A 14,783-nucleotide genomic window follows, 5' to 3' on the forward strand; every position below is an offset into this window, starting at 1 on the left:
CGTCAAGGCAGGGTATAACTTCCTTCCTCTCATACGGACATGATTGCTCATTCCCACTCTTCGCTAGGTCTTGTCGGCGAGGGATGATCCTGAGCTCCAGGCGGTCACATTCCGCACTGTCTTCCTGGGCCTTGGCTTTTCGGCATTCGGAGCGTGCGTAGCCTATGTTCGTCGGGTTTGTGTGAGCTTGAAGTCAACGCCATTGCAGCGTATTGGCGCAGATATACTATTTCAAGCCTCAGACACTCAGCGTCTCGACGCTGCTCCTGCTCATCCTGTCGTACTGGTTCGGTAATGGAATGCATATGGTCATGCCCGCTAAGGGCTGGTTGCGCTGGCTGAACCCTAGTCCATTCAACAGTACGTGCGTTGACCCTACCGTCACGCGGGGATCTGACGTGCACTCTGTAGTCAAGGAACACACGGCTATCATTATCATGGCTTCCACAGCCTCTCACTCTGCTGTTGCGATTCAAGTCATCTCTGTGCAGAACTGTAAGTCACGTAACATGACATCGAGAGCCTAATACTCATTCCACCTCTCTAGTGTTCTACAATAATGATATGGTTTGTCCCACGTAAGGCATCAAGCAGACCACTAGACACTTACTCGTGCACAGAACCCCGGGATCGCCATTTTCACATTGATTGGCTCACAATTGATTGGGTATGGGTATGCAGGTCTGCTCGCCGAGGCTCTCGTTCGTCCGACAAAATGCTTCTGGCCAGCCACCAGTATGTCCAAATCAAACGACCATGTCCCGCATGTTTTCTGACTCAGTCTGTGGTACAGTCTACACTTCCAACCTCTTCCATCAGCAAATGTGCACGTTACTTAGCACGTCTTGACGGACCTTACGAGTCTTCATGTCTTAGATTCTTGCTTGATAATCACTTACTCTCCTTGCGTACTTGATCAAACAAGCGCGAAACAGTGAGGATAGACATAAGCAGATATCAAGCACGAGTAAGGAACAACGTACAATTAAGTATGTAAGTACATTCTGGCAAATGCAATCCTTGAAGTCTGCATACCGTGATAATGATTATTGACGCAGCTGAGACAGACCACCGAAGTTCCGCGGATAGTATATAGAATCATCAAGGAGGGTACATTACATCTGGCCACTCCCTATGCTATGTAGTATGCTACCATTGTCTCTCGTCGACGTCATATAATATGAGAAGCCCATCTTGTGAGCGCGCACGCATTCTCTGCCAGTACTGATTGTTGTAGAGTCATCTTCACCCGAGGAGAGCGAGCGAGTTGATGGGCGAGCCACTGAACGTGCGATTCGCGAACGTATGGGACAAGTACACGGGCGATCTTGCGTGAATGAGCGAGCAGGTGGGCGGGCGAGTGTGAGCGAACGGCGAGCAAGCAGGTACTGATCTAATTCAGTTCATGGCGCGCGCTGTATATTTCGTCACGCAGGGTAGCAGTCGCAGGTAGAAAAGGTGTGCCGCGACCTAGGCGCGATGCCCCGCTATAACTGTTCGAAGAGCGCATGACGAGCACAATGACTCGGCTCGTTGTGCTGCCTTGTGCCCCGTAGACCGCATCGCGGTCTCATCATCCGCAAGTTGTGACGATGTTAGACGCACCAGGGACACTCGTCGGCAACATGCTCACCTGGAAACCAGCTTAGCGTATCCGCTGCGTGACATGCGGCTGTAGATGAGTGTCGTACGCGCAGCTACACGGCTGTATCGCACGTATCGTCTTGGCCGTAGAATGGATGCCCCATGTTCACTGCCAGCAGCGTGCACAGCATTTTTCTCATTCGTTACGTCGCTGGCAGCTCGGGTACTGGAATCTGGGGTCTGGAAGCAGACTCGGAGACGAGATGAGCATTTCAATACATACCTGCAAATCTCCAGCCTTCTGCTCGCTCTCTGTGCTCGCTACACCCTTACTTGTCAGTCCTCTCCTTTGTTCCCCGTCGTGCGAGTCGGCGCGGCCAGAGTGCGGGTCGCCACAGCCGCGAGATGTGAGAAGAGGTGAGAAGTCGCGAGTGGGTGTGCGGCGTAACGGGTGAGAGCGCCAAGAGTCTGGGCAGGAGCGAGGTCTAGTACTTGGTGGCCTCGTAGTTATGTTTCCGAGCAGTTCATGGACAAAGCTGAACGACGCTTGATGATGAAATTTAAAAAATGGCGCAGTTGTTTCCGTCCCAAGTGCCACAGCTGCTTGCCCTAAACGGAAATCCAATCGGACTCCGACATGACACGTCGCCCGCAATGCTCAAGCGCTCAACGTTCTCCAACCCAACGTTTGACCGTCCAACGCGCAAGTCCAATCGCAACGTCCAACATTCTGGTGCACGGCATATGCATACCACGTCATGATTTCTCCTTGCAAGAAGGGTGAAATGCACAGATACGGAGCGGCATGGCGTGCAGCGGCGCCGCAGGCTCGAGTCATTGCACGGATGCAAAGGTGAGTATGGCCCTTCAAAGCTTCAAGCTTCAAGCTTCAAGTCTCCTGCCGAGCCTGTCACTAGAGAACACCGAACACTAGATGATACAGCGCGCACGCACAACGCCTGACTCGGAGGAGCCTGTGCTTGCCTACCCGTTCGCCCTCTTGTACATCTGCCCATTCTTGCCTATTCGCGCGCTCACGCTCGCCTTCTCACTAGCTCGCCGCGCTCGCCTTCTCGATAGCTCTCTGCCCTCGCCTTCTCGTCAGCTCGCTCTCTCACTAGCTCGCACCCGCCCGCCTGCCTTGCCTGCCCACCTTCGCTCAATTGCTAGAGCACGTTCGAGAGGTTCGCGTCCACCGCGAGCTCGAACCCGAACGTCGTCAAGTACGCGAGGCTCGGGAGCCACGTCAGCGGGCTGAGCGTCGTCTCCTTCACGACCGCCATCGTCACCGGCTGGTTCACCGCGACGTCCACGCTGCTCGTCACGACGCCCACCGCATCCGGGTTCGCAGCGTCGACGGGGGAGACGTCGACATCCGCGCTCGCCTGCTTCTCTTTGTCCGTCCGCTTGTCCACTTTCTCGGCGTCCTGCAGGGTCGACAGCTCACTCGCTTGCCCTCCACTCGCCCTCGCCCTCCTTGCTATGTCGCCCGCGCCGCAACTCACCCTTGCTTTCTCGTTTGCTTAGCTCGCTCGCCCACGCACTCAATGGCCCACTGCCGTCGCCTTCTCGCCCGCTCTCCCTCATGCTCTCGTCATCGCCCTCTTACCCGCCTGCCCGCTTTCCGCCTGCCTACCCGCCCGTTTGCCTGTCCACATACTTGCACTCACTCTCGCCCACAACCCCTTTAGCATGCACCGCCTCTCGCCCGCGCTCCCGTGCACCCGTTCGGCCAGCCAGCCGCCCACTCGCGCACGCGACTGCCCACGTGATTGCCCATGGACCTACCTACTTGCTCGCGGATCGGCTCTGTGTATGGTGCCCATGCCCAGCTCGTGTACGCCAGCGAATACAGTAGTATATTGTAATTCCATACGTACACTGTAGAATGAATTGGCATATTTCCGGAATATATTTGTGTCCCATGGAACGATTTGAATGAATAGATCGATGTTCTTGAAGGCCACTTGATCCACGATTACAAGTCTTAATGTCAGCTTAGCACACAACTTAGTCGAGCTTGATTAAGACGGTTCAAGTAGCACGCCCCTTAATAAGAAATGGTACCTCGTTAATTAAGCACGATCACTTATTCACTGAATGCCCTTGATCGACTTATTAAGGTGTTTAAGCCCAGAATAAGCAACGTGCACATTTGCTGATGTCCAGGCCCTCCACTACGACAGACAGATGACCTCGAAGCGCGTTCGTCTTTTCTGGACCATCTTCGCCGTCATGTTCTGCTGGGAGATCATCCCTGCATGTGCGTCTACGCCGCCTATCTTCATTATGCGTCTCCCTATACTGATGCATCTCAGGGATCTTCCCCCTCCTCACCGGCTTCTCGATCTTCTGTTTGGCGGACAACCATTCGGCCGTCATGCGGAACATTTTCGGTGGCGCGTCCAACAACGAGGGTTTGGGGCTGCTCGCGGTCTGTTTCGACTGGAACCTTATCGGGTCCAGCTGCCTCTGGGCGCCGCTCTGGTTGCAGATCAACCAGGACATCGGTATCTGCCTGACGTACATCCTCATGTCCGCCGTGTACTACGGTAACATCTGGAAGGCGAAGAGCTTCCCGTGGATGAGCCAGGACATCTTCTCTGAGGACGGGTCCGTGTACAACCAGACCGCGCTGCTGAGCGACGGCAGGTTCAACGCGACCAAGTACGAGGAGCTCGGGCCCGCATACTTCTCCGCGACGAATGCGCTCTACCTGATCACGTCGAACCTCGCGCTCGGTGCGATCGTGACGCACATCGCGCTCTACCACCGGGACGAGCTCAAGCCGTTCTTCCTCTCGCTGAACCCGTGGAGCAAGGAGGAGCACCAGGTGCACGACGCGCACTGGGAGAAGATGAAGGCGTACAAGCAGATTCCGCGCTGGTGGTACCTCGCCATCCTTCTCGCCGCGTATGCTATCGCGCAGGCGACCAACTACACTGGCGAGTCGGGTCTGCCGTGGTGGGCGCTGACGGTCCTCCTCCTCATCGGCTTCGTCTTCTGTGCTCTGTACTCCACCCTTGCCGCCACCATCGGATTCACCGAGTTTTCCAACTCGGGGAACGGCTTCTTCCAGATGATCACAGGTGCGCTTTCGTCTCTCGTGTACCTCTTATTGCTCCCGCTCACGAACGGGTTCACTAGCGTACATGGTTCCCGGACGCCCCGTCGCAAACATGTACGGCGCGATGTACGGCGCGCACCCTCTACAGCAGGGTATCGCGTTCCTGCAGGACCTCAAGCTGGGCCAGTACTGCAAGCTTGCACCGCGCGTCACGTTCTGCATGCAGATGGCAGGCACTGTGGTTGGCGCGGTCCTCAACTACGTGACGATGCTGTCCGTCATTGACTCGCAACGCGACGCGCTCCTGTCGATCGCCGGCACGCGCCTATGGTCCGGCCAGAATGCGCAGAGCTACAACTCGAACGCGATCGCGTGGGGGGCACTTGGCCCACAGATGTTTGGTGCGCACTCGACGTACAAGATGGTCCCGATCGCGCTCGCCATCGGGCTGTTCCTACCCCTGCCGTTCTACATCTGCGTGCGTACCTGTGCTCAGATCGCTGCCACTCTGACTGACGTCTTCTTCGCAGTATCGTATCTGGCCGAAGGCTGGTTTCCAGAACCTGAACACGTCGATTATCCTGCAGTACTCGTGCTACCTCTCCGTCGGTGTCAACACGCAGGTGAACACGGCAATGGCGCTCGGCATCTTCTCCCAGTGGTGGGTGCGCACGCGCTACCCGCGCTGGTTCACGAAGTATAACTACATCGTCGCCGCGGCGCTCGACGGTGGAACCCAAGTCATCGTATTCATCCTCAACTTTGCCATCTTCGGCGCGGCGGGCCGTACAGTGCTCTTCCCGGAGTGGTGGGGGAACGATTTCAGTTTGTCGGCGGATCGCTGTCTCTCGCCCCCGTCGTAGATCCCCGTCTGGGTGGAATGTGAGGCGAGACGTTGGGGATGACCCTGTTATCATGTTTTCGCCTGGGTTCTTGTCAAGCTGTGTAATGCGATCCGGCAGTACGGTCACATCGACAAGTAGGCGGCTTGTCCGAGTCCTTCAACCCCTCATGTTGTGATGAAGCGGTGATCTACGACGATACTGCACTATAGATTGCGTAGTGTAGTACCAACCTGGCACCTGGTCCCAGCCCCGGTATGCAGCTGTATCTCACATCGAGTCTTCTGTACTATGGGACAATAATATTGTCGCTTGAGTGCGCCGGTTCACGGCGGGCGCCTGCCAGAACCGCACTTGCCTTGTTGGAGGTTAACTGGAAGCAGCGTCTTGCCGCCACCGTGCCGCCATCTCCTCCGACCGGCGACCGCTAGCCTTAGGTCGATGCTGTCGACCAGTCTACTCACTCGTGTTTCAATCTCTTTCGTCTGACTCTGGTTCTGTGCACGGACCCCATCGTTGCCCGGCGCAACCTACGCGTTCCTTTCGCTTTCGTGCTCTGCTGCTCAGGCCATTGCACCACTGGCAGTGCACGAAGCCGCACGCTGCCATGTACAGACCTATGTCTCGTCTAGTTCCCTATACCCTCGGAGCGGTATTTCTATGGGGTTCCTATACTTTGCATGGCCCGTCTTGACCGTCTCCCGCCGCTCCCACCACCGCCTCATGCGCCACTACGGCAGCACGGACACTTCCCGCCACATGGTTCCTCTCGCAAGTGGGGCGCACGCGCCGATGCAGTCAGGCATGCATTCTTGCACGCTTACGCAGGCTATCAGGAGTATGCGGGGCAAAACGACGAGCTCAAACCTCTCTCGGAGGGCGCTGTGAACAAGTGAGTCGTCAGACAATACTTTCTGACTTCGTCCTCACGCGCAAGTAGCTTCAATGGTTGGAAGCTCACGCTCGTAGACGGGCTGGATACCATGTGGATTATGGGCCTCCACGACGAGTTCTATGATGCAGTGACGAAGATAGCAGAGCTGGATTTCAATCTAGAAGAGGTGCGTTTCCCAGTCATGCACCAATATATCATACCTACACTTTGCGCTCTACGCAATCACTCAGTAGCCTCTGACTGACTGGATCCCAGGGTTCGTTTGCTCCCTTTTTCGAAACGGTGATCCGTTACCTCGGCGGAATGCTCTCCGCATATGCTCTCTCCGGCGAGCCCGTACTCCTTGGGCGCGCAGACGAACTTGGCTCGATGCTACTGCCCGCGATGAAGACGGATTCAGGCCTTCCAATGTACGCCGTGAACACTAAGACGTAGGTCGATGGTCCTCATTCTGTAGAATCGTCAACAGCTAAGATGCGTCGTAGTGGCGAAACGAGACAGGGATGGACACGGGGCACCGTGCTCTGGGCAGAGGCGCTCAGTTGCCAGCTTGAGTACAAGTACCTCGCACATCTCACTGGCAGGCAGAATACTTCCAGCGCGTATGCTCGCATGCTTTATTGCCACTATGTCATCACTCAACGAGAGCAGGTCGAGCACATCATGGACCTGATGAACAGTGCAAATGTGACGGATGGGATGTTCCCGACGAAATGGGACCTTATCAATGGCATTCCTACAAACAGTGAGGATTGACATCATGACGCTCTGACTTGCGTTTTGCTTACTTTTGCAGCCCAGTTCTCCGTCGGCGCATTCGCAGACAGCGCGCATGAATACTTGCTGAAGCAATGGTTGCTCACTTCGAAGTCTGAGCCCAAAGCGCGCGACCTCTGTCAGTGGTCCATCTCTGTTCCACCATGGGTCCCACCCACATACTCACATCCACGACTTCAGATGTTCGCGCCTCCACCAGCATCATCGAGAACCTGCTTTCCTCACGCCCAATCGTCGACTGCTCTACGTCACTGACGTGACCAACTCAAACCCGTCGCACACCTTCGAGCATCTCTCCTGCTTCCTCCCGGCCTGCTCGCCCTCGGCGCGCACACGCTCGGGCCGAGCTCACGCCGCGCGTGCGCGACATCCACGCATGGGCAGCGCAGGGGCTCGCGTATACATGCTGGATGACGTACGCAGACCAGGACGCCGGGCTGGGCCCCGATGAGATGCGCATGGACCACCTGCCGAAGAGCGAGGAGGACCCGTATGGCGGGCTGTGGTTGTACCAGGTGGACAAGTGGGAGGAGGCGGGTCGGCCGGGGGGCGTGCCGCCGGGTTTGAAGGAGGGCCCGCGGATGCCAGCGGGGAAGCGTGATTATCGTGCGCAGAAGGCGGGGTACTTTTTGCGGCCAGAGGTGCGTCCAGCTCTTGTGTACGTGTGTGGAGAGCTGACGGGTTGGCTCTAGACGGTGGAGAGCTTTTATCTGCTCTGGAGGACGACGGGCGACGAGGTGTGGCGGGAGCGCGGCTGGGCGGTGTTCCAGGCGATCGAGCGGGAGACGAAGACGAAGAGCGGGTACGCAAGTCTGCAGAGTGTCGAGAAGTCCCCGCGCCCCAGAAGGATGAGATGCCCAGGTGCGTGAACTGGTTTCCGCTGCTGTCTACATAATTGACGAGAGCGGTATCGGCGCAGTTTTTCTTGGCAGAGACGTGCGTCTACCTGTTCGCTATGGAACGTGCTTTAGGAGCTGACGAATATTTACTCTCAGATTGAAGTACCTATACCTGCTGTTCACGGACGAGGAGCTTATACCACTGGACCAGTGGGTCTTCAATACGGAGGCACACCCTCTGCCTGTTTTCCAATGGACAGATTGGGAGAAGAAGGCATACGGACTCAACTAATACCTATGTATCGTTATTGTGCAATGGAAGAATGGTGCTTGCATACCAATAGCCAGGTACACTTTGCGTCGACGATACATGTCCTTGACACTGACTGCCGACTTGCGTTCTGGACCCTGTATGCTCCCAAAGTTTCGAGAGTGTATACAAAGTCAGACAGGCCAATCTCACACCTCGATGTCATGAGTTATGTCGTCTTGGTGACTAGGACTCGCAAATACCTCTGTACTTACAACAGGCTCTGTACTGGCCATGGTGCTGTGCACGCCGTGAGCAAATAAGGCGCACTGTCCAGGCATTAGTCAGTCCCTGGATCCATCACCGGCTCGCCAGCCTGGGCTTCTCCGGTGATGCCCGCGCACGAGCTTCCCGTTGGACCTCAATAAATATGTGCAGGTGGCTCGCATGCGAGTCTGCTGAAGATCCACCAGACGAAGCCCAACCGTGCTTTGGTCATGACTCATCCATTGCATCATCTGCCGGTCCAGCAACAGCACTACCAAGCGTCTCGCCAGACGACTTCACTCGCTTGCGCTCCCTCTCCGCCTCCGCCTCCGCCTCAATCTCAGTTTGCCGCTCTATGGCATCCGCCGTCAGGCCATTCCCCTTCTCCTTAGCCAGCTTGGCCGCTAACGCGCGCTTCTTCTTCAGTCTAGCCTGCTCGCGCTGCGTCAGCTCCTTCTGTCCCGCTGAGCCCTCCGCGCCGGGCTCCGGCGTTGCCTCCGCGAGAAGGTCCCGCCGAAGTGGGTCGTGCTCTGGGTCGACGTTCTTGGGCATGGAGGAGAGTGCGGAATAGAGATCGAGAGTCTTCAAGTCTGCGGATGTGGCTAGTGAAGAGAGGCGATGGTCAGAGGGGGGGAACAGATCAGAGGGGCGTATGGACGTACCTGGCAGAACGCATGTCGTCCGAAGTGATTCGAGGAGGGCAGGTGCATCATCGTCGTCCACCACAACCGGCTGTGGGTGTCTTGAGTGAAAGAAAAGACGGCGGAGAAACTAGAAGAAACTTACTGAACCGTACGCCCACGAGACCAATGAAACTGTAGACTGCTTTTTGGCGGTTCCTGTTTCGCTCGCTCCTATAGAAGCGTCCAGCAGTACCCAAGTGCATTGGTAAGCGCCCGGCGTGAAGTCAATGATTGGGTGACCGAAGTCAACTGCGTGGACTTTTGGTGGCGACTCCTCGCCTGGTTCTGGTAGTGGCAGTAGAAGAGCGCTGTTGCACTGGTCGAGCGAGAGTAGTGCCGTCAACACTTAGAGGTTGTACAGTGCAGTAGAGCGAAGACTGACCCAACTGCGCTGAACTGCACAACTTTGCCGCGCTTGCTCAAATCGACGGTCCGGATTTTTTGTATGACGAGGACTGTTTTGTCGGCCTCGTCGGGGTGCGCATCAGCCTGGACAGCGCCTTCCGAGGGCCCTGGAGTGTTCTCCGCGTCCCCTTCGGCCACGCCTTGTACACCGTCTCTCGCGACTGCAGATCCTTCTTCCTCCCCAATTCCGGTGTCCCCTCTAGACTACCCTCCCCATCTTGATCCACCCTCTTCCCCTTTCCCCTACCCTTCCTGCCCCTCTTCTTCCTCGCTGTGTTGTTCTCCACCGCACCACCATCTTCACCATCGCCATCGTCCCACCCGCGCTTCCTCTTCGGCGCCTTCACCTTGATGTACGGCTCCACAACATCTAGCACAGGCACTTCGGTGATCAGCTCACCGGACATCCATCCCACACTTTGAGCATCGGGTCACCGCCACCGGAGATGAGCACTCCGGGAGCGAACGCGGGGATGTGTATGGCCGAGACGAATCTACGACGACGCATGGTCACCAGGCCGTCTGCGGGAGCGCACAAGGGTATACGCACTTTGCATGTCCGAGGCAGTACCGCTCAATCACGTATCCCTTGGGGTACCAGCTTACACGGATGTGCTCGTCCCGGTCAGCGGTGATGATGTGCTTCTCGTCAGGGGTAAGGAGGAAGGACGTGAGCAGCGAGACATGGCCAAGGATAAGCTCGCCGTTGGAAGGGTTCTCGTGTGATGTGAGTGCACCGCGCTTCGAGCTGCCGGCAACGGGCTGCGTAACGTCTGGTGATTTCGGCTTGAGGTACACGGGATAGCTTCGAGGATAAGGTATCACATGAGGTTGGTGTAGGTGAACCGGGGACATTCTGCGCACACAACTCACCTGAAGACGTCTCCAAACTTGTCCGACACGATATGGTCAAGCCGTCACGGGTGAATGCAACCTCCGTCGGCTTTTTGGGTAATTCCCTGCGGAGCGAAAGGTTTAGATCAACACGCGAAGAGGCAAACGCCACGCACCGAGTGCTCAACAACTTCAAGCCGACAAGTTGCCAGACCTTCAGCTTCTTGTCATCACCAGTAGTGGCGAGGTGCGCGAAGCTATCGTCGATGGCGACACAGCGGATTGGCCCCGACTTCAGCACGTCTTCCTTCTCTTCATCGACCATGTTAGTGGTGAGTAAACGAGCTCGCCATATCTGCAAAATGTAAGGAAAATGATATAGAAATTGTCAGGGCACGAACTTTGTACCGACTATCTGAATGTGAGGACCAGAGATGAGGACGGACCACAGAGGCCCAAGCAGAAGTCGAGTATGAGGAAAGCTCGCCATCAGAGTCTCATAAATTGTTGTGTCTACAGTTAAGGAGGTAGAGAATGAGAGAGCATTGCACGGGGAGGAGGAGGAGGACGAATGAGGATGAGATTATCCTCGGCGTTGTGTGTGGTATTCCCACGCCTCGATCCCGATCGCCTGACCCGATCTGCTGAATGTGGCCTGGCAGAGTACGAGGCCGGAGTACTTACTTACGTAGTACCAGACTGGGCGACGTTGCTACCGCCTCATTCAACAATATAGAAAAATGTATTAACATGGTGAGGTACGACTGTACGCCGCAGTCGTCCTATTCTAACGGCGGCGCGGTACTACTCGTGGTGCAAGCCCGAACACGATCACATGACCGCGATATAGGAAGCGCCAGACCGCCAACGGGCGAGCGCTGGCGCGATGCTTCCGTTCGGATGACAAGCCTCTGCCTGTCTTCTCCCTGTCGTACGACAATCGAGCAGTACAAAACCAACCTCGAAACTGCGAGCTCCCTTCTGCTCCCTCTTGCTATCCCCGTCTCATCGTTGTCAGTTCCGTGGAAGTGTGTACGTGCCCCTACCGTGACCTCGTCGCTTCACATTGATCTCATAGCGGGATGCAAAAGCGAGGAATCCAATAGCGAACACCGACCCAACATGGCGAGAAGACCACTCACGTCTCGGCCCTTGGACTTGGCATATTTCTCATTCTTCCTCGTGAGTACCATACCCTCGCTTTGTCGTGATCCCGCGAGCACACCCACTTTCAATTCCGCTCATCCTCGACAACTGAATCATATGTCAGATGCACACGTTTGCGACGGTCGTTGTTGACCTCCAAGCGATCTACCCTCCACACCTCATCCCGAGTGCCATGAAGGGCGTTGTCGACTATTATCTAACGACGTACAACGACCCGCTCATCGGCGGCGTCATGGGTTTCTTCGGGCCTGCGAAGGCGGACTCGTTTAACTGGTTCGAGACATTCGTCATCATGGAAGCGTTCTTTCAGCTCCCGTCTTCCTCCTGGGCATGCGAGGGCTTTACAAAGGTACGTTCGCTTGCTTCGTGTATGGTCTACACGCTCATTACCTCCTACGACTACTAGACAGCCGAACGATCTATGTTCTCCTTCTCGTATACGCCGCCTCCGCAACAACGACCACGCTCCCCTGTCTCACCACCATACTCGCTACGCCTGTTACTCCTGTTCCTTCCGCCGACCCGAGCAGCATCAGCGTAACTCCCGCGCAGCGTCTCAGCCTTCTGACGAGTTACGTTCCCTTCCTCGTTGTCCCATTGCTCATGACAATCGACATGGGCTTCCGCGTACTCAGCATGGTACGGGTCGCCAGCTCAACGGCTGAAAGGGAGAAGAGGAAGTAGAGGGTGGTGATGTGAAAATGGCGGTGGATTGGATTGGAAGCGCAGTTGAAGCGCAGTGTCTCGTGCTCTCTTGCTGTTATCTAACGATGTTGGATTGCCTCTGTGGCCTAACAAATCTGATAGTGGAGTGCCACATCGCATGCCTCTTCGGGTGATATCGTGGAGGTGGGTACGCCTCTGCTACTACCGTGGCTCTAGGGCACCGTCTTTCACCGGACCTACGCTTCAGTTCACCAAGGCATGATCGCATAGAGGTTACAACCAATGCCGTACCTGAACAGCGAGCGTGTTGAGATCCTGAGTAGATAGTAGTATTATAGGATAAGTTAAGTAGTAGTGTTATTAAGAAAGCACAGATCACACAATAATCCGCACTCAGAAGAGGCGACATTGACCAGGAGAGATGCCGTTTGCCATCCGGAACATCGTCACTGCTCCCGACAAGCTCGAGAACTAGCCGTTACATATCAGCGATGAAGGTACACGCATGCATACAAAGGAATGTCTCACCCCATTGCCCAAAAACACCTGCGCCCGTTGGCCGATCAGCATATCCACAGCCTGCTTGACATACTGTTGCTCCCGATTAACAATTAAGTCGCGGCTGCTCGATATGGACCTCCATGCGGGACCCCGCATCGCATTCAATGCTACCTTCACCTCCGCTATCCACTCTTGTGGCGCGTTCGTCATGAGGAACACGTCCCGTAGTTCGTCCCGCCCTGCCGCACGCTCTGCCTCACGGATCTCCTGCACGCGACGGACGATATCGAGCACCTCGACATAACAGTGAGGGCGGTAGAGCTGTATGCGTTCTTGCTCCGAAGTGTTAGGCAAGTACTCGAATCGGTCCGGCAGCTCGGGAAAGGAGTTGAACCCGACATAAGTCGAGCGCCACTTCGCAAGGTGAATACAGTGCTCCGCAAAGTCACCGCGGCGGACGTGCAGCGCGAGCAACCCGGGCAAAGGCGTGTACCGCTGTGCGCTCGGCGACACGTCTGAAGAGTAGGGGTAGAGGGGAGTGGAACCGAGGGTTGTGGCTGAGGGCGAGGTGGGCGAGAACGTCTCGCGGTTCGTGTCAAATGCCAGCTCGACAAGCGATGACCAGAAGAACTCCTGCAGTATGGGTGACTTCGAATAAGCCGGCCAGACATCCAACAGACGCCGCCCGTCGCCGAAAATGCTGTCAAGTGCTCAGCTATCCATCCAGGGAACAGTCAAACGTGATGACATACTTACAAGACGTCGAAAAGGTTCCTACTAGGCTTCGGCACTTCAACGCATTTATCGGGCATGGCGCCCACAACATCAATCATCTTGTCAACGACTGAGGCAGCCGTCGGTTCATGTCCGATGAGCGCGAAGATTTGGTCAGCCGCGACCTTTCGACGTGAATGGGACGGGCAAATAACATTGAAGTAGTCTTCTGAAATGCCAAACGGGCGGGTCGCAGAGGGGTTTGACCTAGGTTGTGCACCTACGAGCGGCCCTGGCGATGCGCAGCCGTCAGACACATCGAAATCAAGATGTGGGAGACAAACCTTGTAAGAGGGCTGATAGTGTATCCTTGAGGGTATCCGTTTACCGTCGTAGAACGTGTATTTCGTGCCGTCCGTGTTCCATCCGTTGTCATACCATACAAACCTGGGGGATATGTCGCCTTCACTCGCCTTCAGCAGCTCAGGTCTAAATGAAGAGCAACTGACGTTCGGTTCGACCTGTATGCTGTGTACGCGTGTAGAAGCAACTCCTGCATGATGTTTCCCCATCCCGCGCCTTAAACAGGGATAAGTCAAGTCAGTCACATAAATCGGGAATAAACGTGCTGCGGAGTCAACATGGTCCGGATTGTATGCATGTCGAGCCCCGACCTAAGGGGAAATGCCGCAGCATTGCTACGTACACCTCGACGACTGCGCTGACGGCCGCGCAGCACAGGCGGACCCGATCACACTGCGCCTGACGATGTCAGGTGCAAATGGGAGTTAGGTGAGCATAGCGCGGTATCTGGGAGGACTGGGATGCGAGCCATACAGAAATATATACCTACTCACCGTGCACATGATTTGCAAAGAACAAGTACTTCGCTTCTGGCGGGTCCCCTGTAAGCTCTGAGAGCTCCATTTCGTATTCGCGAAAACGGTCATACAATGGTGCCCTTGATCCTGGTTCAGGGATCAAGATATCCATGACCTTCTCCACCAAGGGACCCGTCTTGCGTGAGTCCTGCTTGTAGTGCCTCACACGGGAGAGAAATCCTAAGATCACGAGAAACGTGAGTGCCAACCGGCTCAGAGGGTTCATGCAGACTCGAATTGCGCTCCGCCGATATCGTGCCACCTTGGTCTTCGCATATGGGAGGTCGTACTCCAGTTCTGTAGGGCCATGGTACGTCCACCATCGTCGTTGCAAGAGGCGGGGCATGCCAACGATGAGCCAGCTCAGAAAACGAAGAGAGACAATTGTTGGAGCGCTATCACGCGTCCGCA

The 14,783-nt window shown here is 55.8% G+C and overlaps 6 protein-coding genes across 6 annotated transcripts; 3 read left to right on the plus strand and 3 right to left on the minus strand.

Moving 5' to 3' along the window:
• The first annotated feature begins 6 nt into the window (after positions 1 to 6).
• On the plus strand, positions 7 to 924 carry B0H18DRAFT_68480 (OPT oligopeptide transporter protein-domain-containing protein). The gene is made up of 6 exons (XM_048039166.1): positions 7 to 153; positions 209 to 360; positions 412 to 495; positions 548 to 567; positions 621 to 735; positions 794 to 924. Exons 2-6 carry the CDS (start codon positions 300 to 302, stop codon positions 847 to 849), a joined length of 336 nt encoding a protein of 111 aa, XP_047896925.1. The 5' UTR covers positions 7 to 153; positions 209 to 299; the 3' UTR covers positions 850 to 924.
• A 1,826-nt stretch (positions 925 to 2,750) lies between these two features.
• B0H18DRAFT_1116121 (uncharacterized protein) lies at positions 2,751 to 3,171 on the minus strand (the record flags this gene model as incomplete). Its single annotated transcript, XM_048033371.1, has 2 exons — positions 2,751 to 3,064; positions 3,129 to 3,171. The coding sequence occupies 2 exons, from the start codon at positions 3,169 to 3,171 to the stop codon at positions 2,751 to 2,753; spliced, it is 357 nt and encodes a 118-aa protein (XP_047896926.1).
• Positions 3,172 to 6,173: 3,002 nt separating this feature from the next.
• On the plus strand, positions 6,174 to 8,296 carry B0H18DRAFT_1083401 (glycoside hydrolase; the record flags this gene model as incomplete). The annotated part of the gene is made up of 10 exons (XM_048031657.1): positions 6,174 to 6,385; positions 6,434 to 6,554; positions 6,644 to 6,819; positions 6,874 to 7,133; positions 7,185 to 7,283; positions 7,346 to 7,398; positions 7,513 to 7,806; positions 7,858 to 8,026; positions 8,071 to 8,101; positions 8,161 to 8,296. The coding sequence occupies 10 exons, from the start codon at positions 6,174 to 6,176 to the stop codon at positions 8,294 to 8,296; spliced, it is 1,551 nt and encodes a 516-aa protein (XP_047896927.1).
• Positions 8,297 to 8,749: 453 nt separating this feature from the next.
• Positions 8,750 to 10,768, minus strand: B0H18DRAFT_952543 (uncharacterized protein; the record flags this gene model as incomplete). Its single annotated transcript, XM_048042128.1, has 9 exons — positions 8,750 to 9,123; positions 9,184 to 9,253; positions 9,308 to 9,512; positions 9,587 to 9,737; positions 9,857 to 9,968; positions 10,010 to 10,103; positions 10,160 to 10,414; positions 10,476 to 10,568; positions 10,620 to 10,768. The coding sequence occupies 9 exons, from the start codon at positions 10,766 to 10,768 to the stop codon at positions 8,750 to 8,752; spliced, it is 1,503 nt and encodes a 500-aa protein (XP_047896928.1).
• Positions 10,769 to 11,565: 797 nt separating this feature from the next.
• B0H18DRAFT_1083403 (transmembrane protein 6/97) lies at positions 11,566 to 12,294 on the plus strand (the record flags this gene model as incomplete). The annotated part of the gene is made up of 3 exons (XM_048031658.1): positions 11,566 to 11,625; positions 11,714 to 11,963; positions 12,017 to 12,294. The coding sequence occupies 3 exons, from the start codon at positions 11,566 to 11,568 to the stop codon at positions 12,292 to 12,294; spliced, it is 588 nt and encodes a 195-aa protein (XP_047896929.1).
• A 375-nt stretch (positions 12,295 to 12,669) lies between these two features.
• On the minus strand, positions 12,670 to 14,484 carry B0H18DRAFT_871848 (uncharacterized protein; the record flags this gene model as incomplete). Its single annotated transcript, XM_048040187.1, has 6 exons — positions 12,670 to 12,747; positions 12,805 to 13,477; positions 13,534 to 13,783; positions 13,832 to 13,938; positions 14,001 to 14,070; positions 14,349 to 14,484. The coding sequence occupies 6 exons, from the start codon at positions 14,482 to 14,484 to the stop codon at positions 12,670 to 12,672; spliced, it is 1,314 nt and encodes a 437-aa protein (XP_047896930.1).
• Between the last annotated feature and the right edge of the window lie 299 nt (positions 14,485 to 14,783).

The sequence above is a fragment of the Fomitopsis serialis genome (genome assembly GCF_022376445.1).
Source record: "Fomitopsis serialis strain Sig1Antser10 chromosome Unknown B0H18scaffold_12, whole genome shotgun sequence".
NCBI lineage: Eukaryota > Fungi > Basidiomycota > Agaricomycetes > Polyporales > Fomitopsidaceae > Fomitopsis > Fomitopsis serialis.